General features: G+C 47.2%; 1 protein-coding gene across 3 annotated transcripts in view; it reads right to left on the reverse strand.

The window, feature by feature from the left end:
• LOC116940905 (neuropilin-2) overlaps window positions 1-16,314 on the reverse strand; it is a 58,156-nt gene that overhangs the window by 19,683 nt on the left and 22,159 nt on the right. For all 3 annotated transcript variants that reach the window (XM_032951263.2, XM_032951262.2, XM_032951261.2), the window contains exons 6-8: window positions 14,590-14,774; window positions 6,284-6,442; window positions 3,912-4,056 (exon numbers count right to left, since the gene is read on the reverse strand). In XM_032951263.2, coding sequence (XP_032807154.1) covers window positions 3,912-4,056; window positions 6,284-6,442; window positions 14,590-14,774 — 489 coding nt within the window. The remainder of the gene's footprint in view (window positions 1-3,911; window positions 4,057-6,283; window positions 6,443-14,589; window positions 14,775-16,314) is intronic.

Below are 16,314 nucleotides of genomic sequence, written 5' to 3' on the forward strand. Positions count from 1 at the left end.
AAAAAGGCAAAAAAAACACAACATTCTACATGCATACAAGTGCATATACGGCAAAAAAAATGTATCCAACAAAAAAAAACCCATTTATATGTGGTGCTCCAGCGAATGCAGTACAGTGTCGGCGCATTACAGTTATGATGTCGTCGATTCGATGATTAGCGATGTGGTTTTAACCTTTGACCGAAGGTTAAAGATATTGCTTATTTCGGGAGCCAGCAATGCCCCCCAGTGTGCACCGAGGCCGGCCCGTGCAGCGCTGCGAGCGCTGAAGACACGCCTGGGACAAACACGTGCGAATCCCATTACAGGCAGCGTCGCCGCCGTCGTCGCTCGCTCACTCGCTCGGCGTTCAGCAACGAAGCGGGGGGGGGGGGGGGAAGGGAATACCCCGTAAATTCCACGTGGTGGAGTGGACGATGTGTGGAGAGGGCGGCACTAAGAGAGTTTCCGGAATTCAGCATCGTCAGCCATGATCTGTCAACTGCTGGATGAAGGCCTCCCCGAAAAATGATCGTCACCTCTCTCAGTCCTGCGACGCAACAATGCGTCTTGCTTGTGCGCACGAGCTGATCTCTTCGCTGCATCTTCGCAGCGGTCGTGATCTCGGGGCATGTTCGTCACCTTTGGGCTGCCACTCTTGTCATTTGTCACAACCACTGGCCATCATCCCTTCTGAGCAATGTGTCCACTTATTTTTCTGAACGGTCTTTGCGTGTTATTGTTTTTTTGTTATGGCCTCGAGGTGCACATGGCCTGGCACAAGCGTCGTGGTGACGTCACCGCCACTTAGTGGCGAATGGCGGTTGTTGTTATTGTGTATGCTATGGGATACATGCCTTCTTTTCACTGTCTCAGTGTAATTCCAAGCATGCTCCTCCCAGTGCTCTTGTTTTGTAAATATGTTCCCTTGGCTGTGAGTCACTGCTGCGTGACACTGCTGTGTGACACCAAGTCTGAGGTTTTCATGGAAATTATACTTGAACGTGCATATTATTATAGCACTCTTGTGATGTTATTGCCATAAATAGAATATTGTGCTTCCATACCGTTTGCTATGTTATTACAGTGACATCACGAGTGCATCATGATGTACAGCTGAACTAAAGTCTCTCTCCCTAAAGAAAGCGTGGACACACTCATCTGTGAAGCAAGACCTCTTTGTGTGTTTTTGGTTTCCCTCGAATCAAAAGCACGACTGGACTCTGACTCATTCTGAAATGTGTGTGTTTTGTCCAGATGAACGCCTGCGGTCAGTGACAGAATCGAGCCACATGTCACCATAGCCGGTGGGTGAAAACATTAATTAGGGGGGGTGGGGGGGTGGGGTGGGAGGCTGAAATACATTTGTTAATAAATTAAATGTTTTAAAAATAATTTATTTTTGGAGTGAAAATTTATATCCTAAAACGTGACAGCGCAAGGTTGCCACTAGCAGGGCACGTAGTCAACCGACAAGCCCCAAGCGCATGGGTTCAATCATTTGCATCTGTCTACCATGCGTCCTGCTTGTATTGACCTAGTGCTCTCTTGTTTTTGGACAGAAAGTCGCCCCCCCCCCCAAAAAAAGTGTTAAATGTACGGCCACAAAGATTGAATCGGTCGACCGTGTGCTCTGCTCGTAGTGGTGACCTTGTGCTATCTTGACGAGCACAGCTCCTGCATGCGCCATGCTTGAACGCTAAAGCCAGTGAATAGATTTGAGAAGGGCTAAGCCCTGTTAGCTACGGTACTAAGTGCACTACAATACATAATACAGCAAACAGCTCAAGGCTGTCGAAAATTAACGTGCTTCACACTGGCATCTTCAGGTCATCCGTGAGGACAATACTGTCTTTTCGCTGAAGTGTTTCGGTAATAACAGGTCCCGAGCCCTTCCTTTCTACCCACATTGACAAGCGCGGTGAAGTATGGTCAAACAATCTCCACGACCAACTACGGTGCTGGAAGGCTGTAATCCAAATAGTGGATTTAAAAAGTTATGTAAAGAATTCGAGTTAACTGCTATACCAATGTCAGTAAGAAGTTAGACATATTTCGCATTCAATTGCTTTTTAAGCGTAGTTTGGGGAGAAATGTTTTTGTTAATGTTAAATTATCGGGCTTGGCTGTTGATTTAATCCATCTTTTCGTTACAACCTCAAGTCATGGCAGCCATTATTAAAGCTTGCATGGCATGCATGACTTCATGATTGATTCCATCTGCAGCCTTCATCTTCGCCAACAGTTAATCACTTAAAGGTCACGCTGCATGCAACGACATGATAACATTGTCAGAGAATGTCTGAATAAACCCATCCCGGTGATGCTTATGCCCAACATTTTTGGTTGCACTGAACACTCTTAACCCTTCTTCTTCTCTTCTTCAACTGTCCCTCGCTCATGCACTCAAGTCGGCTTCAAAACTTTCCGACGCTTGAAAAAGAGCAAAAAGAACTTCATATTCTCAGGCCTGGAAACGAAAATGATCTGTTCCAGTGCCAATTCATCACGCCTCTATGACTTCCTGAATGGTTCTGACATGTGTTCATCCACAAACAATTCTAACAGACCTATCCCCCCCCCCCTCCCCCAAATTTCGCGAAGGGATTCGCAAGAGGACGTTGCCACATGGGGACGTCGGTGCTTATTTGCTGTTAGACAAATAAGCGCCGACTCGCTGGTGAAATTGTTCTTGCTTCAAATAAAATCCGATTCGTGAAGGGTTAACAATCAGTAAATGAAACCCCAAGAAAGTCGGTGAAAGGGCAATTTTAATCAGCCTCCCAGTTGACGTCGCCATTTGTTAGAAAATGTAATCGCACGGGCACAATTGCTCGCATATATTTTCACGATAACCATTTTAGCTAACAATTAAGGGCTGACTGATAGCTGATAAAAAAAGTTACATTTGCACCCTGGATGGCGATTGTTCGGTGACGGTTCATTAGACATCGTCACTCCGAGTCTCTCTTATCGGGATGGCGTGCAGTCCGGGCCGATTATCCCAGACGCCATTCACTCCACGTCTACCCGAGGGGGATCCTGGAATCTGATAGACGAGCGCAAGCAAACGAGCAAGCTAGCGAGTGAGCACGTGTACGTGCATTCTGCTCCGGTCTGCTTCTATTCCAGACATTTAGACACGGAGATATAAATTTCACGCCGGAAAGCCACCAGTGAACATTTAACCACCTGGGGTAGTCCTCAGGGACATTTATTTTTATATTTACTTATTTGGGGGTGGGGGGTGTGGGGGGCCTCTCGGGTGAGGTTGGAGTACAGGGGGAGGGGGAGAGGTCAGGAGGATTAACCGGACGAATGCCCCCTTCGTGTGTTTAGGGCAAGGACTTTTTTTTTTACAATAATTTACCAATGTCCAGATGGCATGCCTCGTCCGAGGTTGTTGACAAAAAAATAACAAAGGGGGGAGAGGGGGAGGACGCATGGGATGAGGCTTGTGTTGGCACTCGGGCACGCGCGTGCATGTCGATACATACGGAGCACTCGGAGAAAACACGTCGGAGCAACGTGCAACATGCCAGGGGGAGGCGGCCACCCCAACGTGAGCAGCGTCAGGCACGGACACACAGATGGAGAGACAGAGAAACAAAGGAGAGAAGCAGAGGAATACAGACAGATGGACAGACATACAGCCAAACAATCTGTGCAAGTAGACACACAGGGGCATACAAAAATAACACAGAGAAGCAGAGGAAATGACAGAGAGCGAGAGTGAGGGGACGTAGGGAGGGCGAGGGATTTTTCTCTTAACAAAAAAAAAACTCATTAAAAAAACATACACGGCAGATGTGAGTGTGTGAGTGGGCGAGCGAGTGAGCGAGTGAGAAAGGGAGCGAGTGAGTGATTGAGCGAGTGAGCGAGTGCACGAGCGAGCGAGCGTTGGAGCGAGCGAGTGCTCGGCGCTCACTCACCGGAGATGTGACAGCCGTAGAGCTCCAGCCGCAGCCCCAGGCCGCCGTGCCACCGCACGGGCTTAACGCGCACGTACCGCGCCACCACGGCCTCTGCAAAGCGGTGCAGGGCCACGCCACCATCGTCGCGGTTACCCTGAATCACCTGCGGGGAGCCGGGAGTGGTGCGGGGGGGGGGGGGCGCACATGGGGCAGAGTGTGGTGGCGGTTTGTGGTTGTGGTGAGGTAGCAAGCGATAGAGGGGCACGAGGGGTAGGGGTGCATAAGAATGCGGCATCCCATAGAGAGACCCCCCCCCCCCCTCCCCCAATCGGCCACGTGGACTCACGGCTCCGTATGCACGGTCGCAGCACGTACAAAGTGTGAAGTCATTTATGGAATGTTCAGGTTTTTTCCTTCCTTTTGGTAGTTGTTTACGGTTGGACCTCCCCACGCGATGCCACCGTCTGCACTGTAACTCTCGTGTGCACAGAGACAATGATTCCACCTCCCCACGTTGCCTTTATCAGACTGTTGGTGGCAAGTGTCGTTAGCGAGCACCTATTTAGAAGGGCAGGGGGAGGTGTGGCTAGCAGCACATGCTAGCTTGGCTAGGTTGACTACCTGCAACAGCCTCGGTGAGGCCCAGGACCGATTCAGACATCACTCTCCACTGCTATTAGCCACCATGGGTGGGAATAAAATTCAAGGCTCTGGGTTCATACCGCAGTTGATTAACCACTGCGCTATTTCTCACACACACACACATATGCACACAATGAAATGGTTAACCGAAACATTGTTTGTGGCATGTGTTCTCCCCTTCCTTATGAAACAAATTCCATTTTCCCCTAACGAAAAAACATTCAACGTAAAGTGGCAATAAGAACGCCTGGCATCAATTAAACAGGAGCTCGCAGTGATTTACTGCGAGGGTAAAATAAATAAAAAAGTTGCAGTGCGGCGTGTGGTTGTGCTTCAGGAGGCGTCGCAAGAAAATGGGGAGGAGAGACAGAGGAGACGCTGGGCCCAGTGTCAGGTTTTTTTCCCATTTTCACACGCAGGAACGTGCACGCGAGCGCACGAAAGGTTAACCGAAGGCACGAGGAGGTGATTGGTGGTGCACAAGGGCTGAGCTATCAAACAGAAATGACCTCTCACGTGCAAGCCGCTCGGCTTTCAATTAAAGCTACGTCTGGTCGAACTGTCTGCGATGACATTTACCCATCTCACTCCAATTGATCAGTCGATTTTCCTTATTGATTTCAATTCACCGTACCGACCGCACGGTGTTTGCGTGACCGAGAAATGCAGGGCCGAGAGGCCATCGCCTCCCAATGCTGGTGGCCGCAGCTGGTGGCGTAGCTGTCAAATGCGCAGACGGCGCAACTGCACCGAGGGCCACGGGCCAAAAGGGGCCCGGGGCACGGGACTATGAAGAAGGACGAGATAAATTCTACGGGGGAGGCATTATTACATTCCTTGCACCAGGATCCATGCCAACCCACGCTATGCCACCGGAAATGATCCGACACGAGCCGTGAGAGATGGAGGATGATTTCGCACAGGATTTTTAGGCGGGGTCAACGTTACGTGCCTTGACAGGTGAAACGTGTTCAAACCACCACGGTGGAACGTAACTTAACGTTCGGGTAACATGGTATAGCACGTGGTGTGTGTGTGTGTGATGACTGTATAATCTGAATGTGATTGCTACTGGAAATAATTCAGAGCCCTTGGCTCCATCTAATAAATATCATTGGCTCCCAGTTCATTTATCGTTTTTTTGTGCATTCTAAAATTTTACCTCACGGATATAGTGGGACTCTTGCAGCTAGTAGTGCGTCACCCTGTGTCAGAGAATAGCCCCAGAACACGCTAAAACAAGTACAGCTCAAGTCAGTTCTATAAGCCTCTTTATCCACCCTAGGGTCATAAATTTAACATATATTTAACATATTTGTTTTGTGCAGTCATCGCTGACCTAGCTGAAGCTTTCAACTCGCGGTTTCAAATGCGCCTCTGCGGCCGTCTGGAACGCTCTTCCTTCTGATATTAGGAAGCCACTGGAGCTATGCCCTTTTACATCTAGATTGAAAACTAATTTCTTTAGAACTGATTTTTTGTGTAAAGTTTGTTGTCCTTCACCCCGCACCTCCGATTAGCACGGTTGGCTACGTACGGTGCGAAACATGTTTGGCATACACTTAATAGAAAACCTGGCATAATGACAGGCGGCAGAAGCCCAAATTCAAACCCAGGATTGTCAGTAGAGCTGGCTCAGCGCTTAAACCCCCTGAGCCACCCGGCCAACCTCTTAAACAAGGGAGCGTCGACGACGCACGCGCCTCAAATAAACCCCTTGGATCAGGGGGTCGAAAATTGACGCCCACCTTGTTCTTCTCGACGTCGCGGTAGACGGTCCAGTCGCTCCCCGAGGTGCTGTACTCGAGCCGGAAGGCCGTGACGAAGCACGGCACGCCCGTCGAGTTAGACGCCAGCGCTCCCTGCGTGGCCACCGCACCGAGCAGACGCACGAAGCGCAGGTCGACCTACACGGCAGGGCAACACAGCGCCCGCTTAGCCGGCCGCCATCGTGGGCACGAGCCGTCTGTACGGATCCCACCGGGGGCCGACTGCGCCGAGCCGGACAAACAACCTGAGCTGTGTATTCTTGGTTCTTTCGGCAAAGTCACCACGTAGAAGGGAAACAATAAAATAAAAATATAAAACAACGCAATTCTCACGACGTTTCGACTGCAACACAAGCAATCATCATCAGGTGTGAAAACCACAGCAAGAAAATTTGAAAAATATTCTTGCTGTGGTTTTCAAGAATATGAATCCCTGCAATCACGAAAGCTTTAAATCAAAATTTAACCTGAGCTGTGGTTAATAATGATGGTGATTATTATTGTTGTTGTTTTTGTACAAGTGTTCAAATTAATCCTTGAGAGTTGTATTTGTGCAAGTTGTTGAAAAGTTTACCTATTGAGATTTTGTTTTCCTCAGTTTGTTTTCTTGATGCAATGATTATCACTGGAATGAGGTATTCGTCTTCATTTGTGTCTTTTCCCCCCCAATATATGACAAGTCTATATATATGCCAACTGAAAACACGTCACGAGCTGCAGAATCCAAAACTACCGCGAAGTGGTGCAGAACCATGTGTTAATGAACTGTCCGAGGAAGTGGGTATCATAGAACTACTTCTGAGATCCCTTCGAGTGACTTCACAGCCACACACTGCGGCGGCATCCCTTTCCCACCTGCCTTGCTGAAGAGTAATTTCAAATTAAGAGAAAATCCCATATTATTGTGATGGTGTTATCTGTGCAGTCATTGATGACTAGGCTGAGACCATGAAATAATACACTTGAGAATTAGGTTTAAATCACAGGCGATTGACGCATGTGTATGTAACCACATAAAAAATAATTTTAAAAAATCTGCCTAATAGCTGTACAAGTACAATAACAACAACAAAACTGAACACATCCATCAACAACACTGCCTTATTAAGAAACGCTGTAAGATTAGTGATGCTTTTAGCAATGGCCTTCTACACAGCACAGAGAGGCGTTTAATTGGAGTACTTTACAATTTCCAAAACTAAACAATGCACATTCTGCAACACTGTGTTGCCACATAAATAATAATAGATGGGTAATGAGGATGATGCATGTCTAAGAATGGTGCTGACGTCTGTAAATACCACCACCGCCCCCCTACTCATCAAATCACCAGGACACTGTTCATTGCCGCACCCACAGACATGCTTGCTTCCGTTGAATTGGCCGGTCCAAAAATACACAGTTTGCCGAACACTTGTTAAATTAGGGTAAAAAGAGCAGGCTACAGAGCTTGTGGTGCAGTGATTCAACGGCCATATTGTAAATTTGCCATCATTCTGAGGAAGACGGAGAGCTGGGTTTGAAAATAATACATCATGTGCGCCGGTGTTGTTTTAACTGGCTCTCAGAATTCCCCGGTTACTACAACGATGCCTTCATAAGCGGGCTCTGGCAACGATTCGTCTTTTTTCCCTGAGCAAAGACTCCTTTTGGATGTGCTTTCGGGTCATACCGCACGCGGCTCGGCACGGCGTCCCGACGCATTTCGCTCCACATGCCGGGAACTTCTTCAAATCGGTCGCAGACTGCAGATTTGCTCTGAGCAGGTGCAAGCGAATGATTGATGATCGAATGCAATACGCTGCAATCCGTTTGTTAAATCGTTGCACTGTTAGCTCGGTGCCCTCCACGTGTATTCGACTCGTACCGTGCGTTGTACTGCACAATGTTTGACTCCAAGTGAACCGAAACTAAATTATTGCTTATTTTACCGGCGAAGGCCCACTGAGCTATATATCTTTTACAAGTGACCTGGCCACAAATGATAGCTCAACGAAACGGCTTTTCACATGGAAATCTATAGCAACCAAATACTCTAAACACACGTTGATTCTAAATGTTAATGGGAAAAACCGGAGGACCCAGAGAAAAATCCACATGACCACGGGGAGAACACGCGAACTCCACATGTACAGGCGTCGGGATCGAACCCACGACCTCCTGTATACCAGGCGAGGTAGTTAACATCTCCTGGCCACATGGAAACTCCAAATATACAACAGGCGTCAGGGTCGGGATTGAACCCACGACCTCCTGTATACCAGGCATGATAGTTAACATCTCGCCACCGTGGCACCCCTGTGCCAAGGTCTTCTTCAGGAACTGAATGGAAGAAGCTTCCGGCACGTGAAGCGAAAAGTTGGACATCGTATTGAACAGCACGTATTATGGCCCGAAACACATCAGGAAGCTGTACAGCACAACTGCGAAAACCTATGCCAGTAATTAGAGACTCTGATTGCTGTTTCTTCTTTAACTGGGTTTGACAACAATGGGTGCCTCTTGATTTTAATTGGCTAAATCCAGCCGCGATGCTCCCTGTGGTCCTTCACAGCAGCCTCTCCAAAGTGGCGCCACGGCGCAAAGATCACCTTGATGCGGCTACTTACCACCAAAGCAGACACGCTCAAGTCTTTAAAAAGATGGACATTTTTAGTAAATTGCTGAAAAGTATTTCGATTAAAATTTTAACATACCGGAGGTCTGAAATAATAATAATATGCACTTTACATGACTTGTGTACTTTTAAAACAGTGTCGTATTTAGTCTTAAGAATGAAAGACTTACGAATGCTCGTTAATGGGTTAAGGCCATAAAAGAATAATGGACGCCGTGCGGAGACACAAATTGTCCGCGATCGCTCATCTGAGTATGGGGCCACGGAGTCCGCGGCTCCGCATTGGCAGGCTCAGCGCACTTAGTGCTCGAAGTGTGCGGGGACCTGAAGCTCTGCTCCTTCACAACCTTTGCTGGCATATTCTTAGTTCTTTCGGTAAAGTCACGTTGAAGGGAAACAATAAAATAATAAAATGTATATATAAAACAATAAAAATTCTCACGATGTTTCGACCATAACACAAACGGTCGTCATCAGGTGTGTCGGTTTGCATAAATTTATTTATTTTTAAACGGTGTATTTATTTATTTATAAAAAACGTTAGCGCCACGCGCAGTGATTTGGCAGTTTATTTAGAAGGACTAGTCCATCTATGTTCTGAAAAGAGGAGGGGGGAGACGAAAATGTAATGTATGCTGTCTGAAAGCCACTGTAAGCGTGAACAATCAATTAAGACCTGAAATGGTTTATCAAATCTTTCCAATGATTGCTAAGCCAGAATCCATCTTCTCAGTTGAAATTGTCTCTGTGCTTGTATATGTGGATAGCCTCATGAACGAATCTCTCATGGTAGCCAGATGGCTTACAAAATTTAACCTTTGCTGGCGTTTACATTTTTTTGCGTTCTGATTCTCTGGAGAAAAACACCAACATGGCGACGAATTACCTCACGGCTGTATCCCTCGAGGTAAAACGTTAACTTTGCTCCCTCTTGGCGCGGTGTACACTTTGCGCTTTGTTCACGGCATTTCCGTGCGAGATGGAGGCATTCTCCCATACTTTGCAATGCTAGTCAATGGAGGTTGGTGAAGGTAGGCTTGTCATTGATGTTAGTCATGGCCAGGAAACAAACTTTGGTAACCAGGTTTGTGACAGTATCTTGACCATTGTTCCATCACTTTCCCCTAACCCGTATATATTCATGTTAAAGAGTCATGATATTGATTTTTAAGTCGTCGTGGGGTTGGGAATGGCCTTGGCCAAGGGATGATGGACTGTGGACGAGACTAATGATGCAGTGGTAGCCAAAGGACGGAACACACCTGAGACCAAGTCTCACACGGAGACAGAACAATTAATTCAGGTACACTTTTATTTCTCAAGACCTGTAAGCGATGGCTACGGCTCAGGCAGACCTTAACCCACAAACTAATTTAAATATGCAAGTAACACAAATGTAAATTAACAGGTTTTTTTTTGGGGCAACTCTAGCAATTTGAAAGGCTTTGCGGTGGCGCTGGCAAGTATAACTCTGATCACACGCTCACACTAACCGCAGTTTACAACTTGCCTGCCAACACTCCGCCGTGTTTCCCTTTCCCCTTCCCTCGGCGTCGTTTAAAATGTGGACGTGCCCTCAGGCTCCAAATATAGCGAAGGTGAAGCCAGGGGATGCGCGAGCGCCATGCGGACACCGAAATCGGCACCACCGACCACGACCGACGGGCGCTCGCCGAGCGGCCAGACTTCAGAAGCGGCGCCGGGGCGCACAAAAGCGCTTTGTGAATTTGCTCAACCTCGGTGGAAAGAATCGGGAATGAGGGCTCAGGTCCCATCACCACCGCTCCGTTGAGACCCCAAGAAAAATAAGACCTCCTCCCAGGAGGACGCGCGAGGCACGCCGACACATTTTCGGGTTCTTACGCCGCGTTTTCTCGGACTCGCTGGAAAACTTAGCACCGCTCCACCCGGCCCATGCCTCCCCACCCCTCCTCACCCACTGAGGGATTTCATTCCAAGCTTGACGCCTCTGCCCCGGACGTTTACAGCACGGCTCGTGGGTTTCCGTAGTTCAACAGCATGAACGTTGCTCTCCCTTAACTCGTCAACCTTTGTTCCCCTAGCTTCTCCAACCTTCGAATTACAACGGGCCGATTCTTGACAGAGGTCAGCAGGTTTTCATAGATTTTTTTTAAACCTCATTTCTCCCTCCCCCGCACCCCTCGGTAATAATGATGTTATCGAAGTTGTAATACAGCAATGTTAATTATTAATATATTGTTGGCCAAAACCAGAACGTCCCTCTTCTTTTGGCTGACGAGTGCTTTTCAGGAGCACGTGTTGCGTTGTCTGAGTCCGGCCTTGTAGGGCCCAATTTTTTTTTAATCAATTTCATTTCTCTACGTCAGGTGCCGGTGACGCTGATTTTATCAACCCAGAATGCGTGCATCAAAACCCTTTGCCGTTTGAGACTCTTTTGTTACATGTGTGGCATTGTGCCGTACAAAAAAAGAGAGAATTTTTTGTCGTCAAATAATACAACTATTTAAAAAAATGTGCAAACTTTCTTACAGAAACTCGACACTCCAGGCCGGCTTTTCCACATGCGAGGCGCCTACACTTGTGTAAGCGAGCGCGGAGCTCCCGTCACGGCAGAGAGTCACGGCACACGCACGCACGCCCGGCAGTCGGGCTAAGGTTTCAGCTCTCTTGTGAAGTTCAGATTGTTGGAAGGGGGCTTGCAGTGTGTGTAGTAGCGTACACGTGTGTGCCTTGGCTTACGCTGCCATTCACAATCTGACACAGACGTGGGCAAAAAAAAAAATTCCCGTTAAAGAAACGAAAAATACTTGAAAAAAAAAATGCCTGCCTTTTAAGCTGAAGGAAATGGCTCCAAATGTATGACAGCAACTTTCCAATTGGCATTGCAATTGTGTTAGTGCGCCGAGCATTAAGCAATGATTACCCTATATTCTTAGCTCTTTCGGTAAAGTCACGTTGAACGTGACTTTACCGAAAGAGCTAAGAATATGAATTACTGCAGTCACGAAAGCTTTAAATCAAAATGATTACCCTGTTTGTGGCGATGTGAAGAAAAATTTAGGTAAATGAGATTTTCATGCAGACTTTTTGTCAGTCCGCTGTGGATGAAAAGTACCCCACTCCGTGTTGGTCATGGGAGTCATTTGACCATATTTTACCATTCTGGTCAGTGTGGTTGATGAAGGGGGTGGCCCAGGCTCAGTTGATATATCACTCACCGCTGGTGTTAATAACCGTGGCTGGATATGAAACTCACGTCGCCAGGTTTATAATGGCGTGCACTCACCACTGCGCCACCGCTCCCCCCCAATGCAATTCAACCAGGACAGTATGTATACCAAGTATAAATAGTTCTGCTTTACAATAAAAGGGACGGAAAAAGTAATCGGCGCAGCAAGCATTTTCATTTACAACCCCTGGAGAGAACAGAAAGTCTCTGCAGCTAATGCTCAAACACAAATTCATGAGTGTGATCGTGGGATTAGTAGACCCTGAATGTTCCATTGTTCTCAGAGATTTTTGGTAAATATGCTATACATACCTCGTCCACTCTGCTTGTTTGATGACAACTGGTAAATTAGTAAAACAGTAACCGTTTCCCGAATCAGTTACCAGTTCCGAAAGGCAGGCACCGGTAATCGTGTTGGGTGAGGTTTTTGTAACAAATGTACCGATCGGCTCACGCGAATCTACAAACAGCACGGCGGCCTAAGATCACCACGTGATATGTTTGCCCTCGATTCTCAGTTAAAAATGTAAAAGGGGCAACCCTGCAAATGCTTTTCTCAAACCACTGCCGGCAGTGTCTACTCTTCCACACGGAACAGGTGTCTGGGAAGAGATCGGCGGTCCCAACACTTTATCCCACCGCACGCCGAGCTGCCGATCAATTAACAATTAAACGTGGCTAAACGTATGGTTTAGCCATGTTTGTTTGTTGAAGTACAGAGTCAGCCTGATAACTTTGATCTAGATTGTCTTATGGTTGTTATTGTTTGACTTGCATCCCGCTGGGATTTTTGCACACAGCGTTGATATACGGTGTTTTTTTATGGAAGACTTTGCTATTTTTTCCTGGATTTGTCTGTTGCGCATAGTCACTTTAAGATGTTCTTTGTTAATGTTTTTGTTTGTTGCGGTTACACCCGAGTCAAGAGCCGCATGGCTCACACGGCTATACCTAATACATGAAACTGAAAACTGAAACTCAAAAACTGTGGTGCGTTCATTTATACGGCTGGGTTGGAGAAAAGGGAGAGGCTGGTGCGGAATTAAGAAACTTGCCCCATTGTTTCAACTGCCTTTCTGGATTACAAGTCCAGAAGTGTGCCAACCATTACACCATGGCAGGTAAACATGTTACGTTTATTTCTAGACATTTCGTGGATGATCGACAAACCGGTGAGCAGTTTTTTTTATCGTTTTCTTTCGTGCGGTTACAGGTGACGCCCTTCTATCTACAACCTGAGCAAAAACCAAGCAACGAAATCAGTTGTTGCTGCCCTCCAGAGGCCCGGGTTACGTCTGCGCGTCTGTTTGTACCGTGAGATCACCCACAGCGATGATTTGTCTCGAAGTGCCACTGACGATGCGGGAAGGTGTCATCACCAATTAACTTCGGTAAAAAGAGAGGAATATTTAGATGGGGAAAGAGCAGTCAGCAATTATATAATTATATACATGTAAGATAAACATGGCAAAGGGAAGTCGTCAATAATAATAACAATGGCCTTTATTTACTAAGGAAAGCCTAATGACTTTATCAGGAGGATCCTGCATTGGGATGTTTGGCCAGTGAAATGAGTGGCTATTTGGCTTCAAGTGGAAGGAAACTGGAGCACCCTGAGAAAACCCACCGCACATGTGGGAGTTATATAGAATCCACTGCTGCACTGCCATCTATGATTATTATCACGCTTGTTTAACCCATGGAAAACCTCGCTGAGTCTCAAGACTCGGTGAGGAGGGTCCTGCCAAGTTTTCCTCAGCAGGGGGCGATTATTGGCTATGTATTTTGCAGTGGAATAATTTACGGGTCAATTTTTACATTGTTGCCAACTTTGCAACAAAAACATGCCGACACACAATGACCTACTCTTGCGAATGGCGTCACAGGATCTCTACCATCCACCGTGAAGCAGACAGCGCATATTCTTTCGGCTGCCCTGCTGCCCAGTCGCCCAGGATGCAGCGGCAGTCTGTTGTGTCGGATGAGGAAATTATCAGTCGGCTGGAGTAGGCATGTAAAGAACTAAACTAAAAAAAGATATATAAAACATTTCTTTTATTTTACAAGGTCAAGGCCCACTGAGCTATATTGCTCTTTTTCAGAAGCCACCTGGCCAAAGATGATAGCTCAACAAAGTGGTGGATCATGTGGTTTACAGCAGCCAAATACTCTAAACGCATGTTTCTAAATGTGTAGGGAAAAACCGGAGGACCCAGAGTAAGATCCACATGACCACGGGGAGAACATGCAAGCTCCAAATATATACAGGCATCGGGATCTGGATTGAACATACGACCTCTTGCATACCAGGCGAGGTAGTTAACATCTCGCCTTACCGTGGGCACCCCGAGTAGCCACAGCCACGAGTGTCCCCGACGCGGTGTGCCGGGTGCGAAAATATCTTCCGGGTCGTTAACTCGGACGGACACATCTGCAACGCAGCTCAGGTCGCGTTACCTGGAGCCACTCTCGCGCGGATTCCGTGGGGGCGTGGATGCACGCCGCGCCGGCGCGGTGCAGCCGCGTTTGCTCCGCGCGCCACTGCTCCGCGTAGAAACCCGGCGACGCCGAAATCTGCTCGTCGAGGATCTCGCCCGACTCCATGCCCAGCGGCCGCATGCACGCCCCCTCCCCATGGCGGTCTGGATGAGATCGACGGAGGATAATAAAGTAGCCACACGCTTCAAAAGAACTTGTAAGTAAAAAAATATATAACAGACTCATTAAACGTAATCATAACTATAGAAGGCTCTTGGCACGAAGGCTTACGCAGCCGCATGTAAATCCTAAGTGTGGTCTTCCGGCTGAGGTCGCGTGCTGAGCGTTTCTTCTCTAAAGCTTTCACCACGCTTTACTGCTGGCATCGAGAAAAAGAGTTCATGATAAACCTTGAGAGAAGATATATTCTCAATATGTGGCCTAACCTGGAATTCTACAATTGTAATGACAGGCTTTTTTGTACTGTAACCCGCTGCGTTAACACTGAAAAGTAGGAGCAACAATTGAACGTATTTGGAACAGAATTGCCCTGAATTTGTTTGTTGCCCTTTATCGGTCACGACTGGCTTTTGTGGGATGTAGTTTATACATTGTTTTTACTGAAGCATCCTGATCATAACAGCCTGTGATTAGATGGAACATCAAGTGTAAGCTTATTTAGGCTTGAAACTTATTCACTGGGCCCTAAATGCATTTATCTGACAAAATATAAAGTATACGTGCATTTTCATCCTGTTTGAGAGCAGATTAAAAAATGTGGAAAGACATAAAACATTGATATCCATCCTATCAATCTTGCAAGTATTTTTTTATTCAAACAAATGGCTACCGTTTTTTAATTAAAAAAAGAAGTGAATTTGGAAACTCGGCAAAACAAAGGATCGAGGCAAATGGGATGTGAATAATGACCCAGAGTGAGCCAAATGGAATCAATGAGCGGATCTGACCGTCTGCGTTTCGCGCGTGCTTGGCCTGTGGCTGCTGTAGACTCCGCTCGAGTGGGTAGACCGAGCGTGCACACGCGGCGACCCCAGCTCCATCTGTGTCTGCACGATGATTTGTTATTGTGCCGACTAACCTCAATGCTGCCGAGGATGTTGCGGTGAGGCCGAGCTCACCGCCGCATTCGCACCTCAACCCCAACCCCCCAGCCCCCACCCGCAGCTAATCGTGACCCCCTCCCCTTCCCCCGTTACTCTCCTGAATTTGGCTGGGATATTTGTTTTTTTTTCTCTCTCGTTCCAAAGAATCGCCCCTCCCCTCACAGCCCTGCAAACGGGTCAAAGGTGTATTTGTGCAGATGTTTGGGCAGTGATATCACAGCTTTTCGGAGATTTCCGGGTGAGAGATCTTAGATTTGAATATTCCCCGGAACGAGTGCTTCGCACTCTTATCGTGTTAGTTTTCATTGTTTTTTTTTTATTGCTACACGTGTTTACCATTGTTTTAGGTGGGAAATATTAAAAATCGTGAGCCGCTGAACTGTATTATTATTGTTTCCCTTCTAAGGTGACTTTACCGAAAGAACCATGAATATGAATATGTTTGATAGTGGTTCTTTAAAATATGATGATAGCGCCGCACACTCGCTTTGTTCTAGGTTAGTGTCGGATCGTTTTCCCTGTCCACCGCTTCGTGGAGTGGTGTGGTTCGTTACAGCCGTGCCATCCTGCCTCGTTGAGC

The sequence above is a fragment of the Petromyzon marinus genome, chromosome 10 (assembly GCF_048934315.1).
Source record: "Petromyzon marinus isolate PM22_M1 ecotype Great Lakes invasive population chromosome 10, UKy_Petmar_22M1.pri1.0, whole genome shotgun sequence".
Taxonomy (NCBI): domain Eukaryota; kingdom Metazoa; phylum Chordata; class Hyperoartia; order Petromyzontiformes; family Petromyzontidae; genus Petromyzon; species Petromyzon marinus.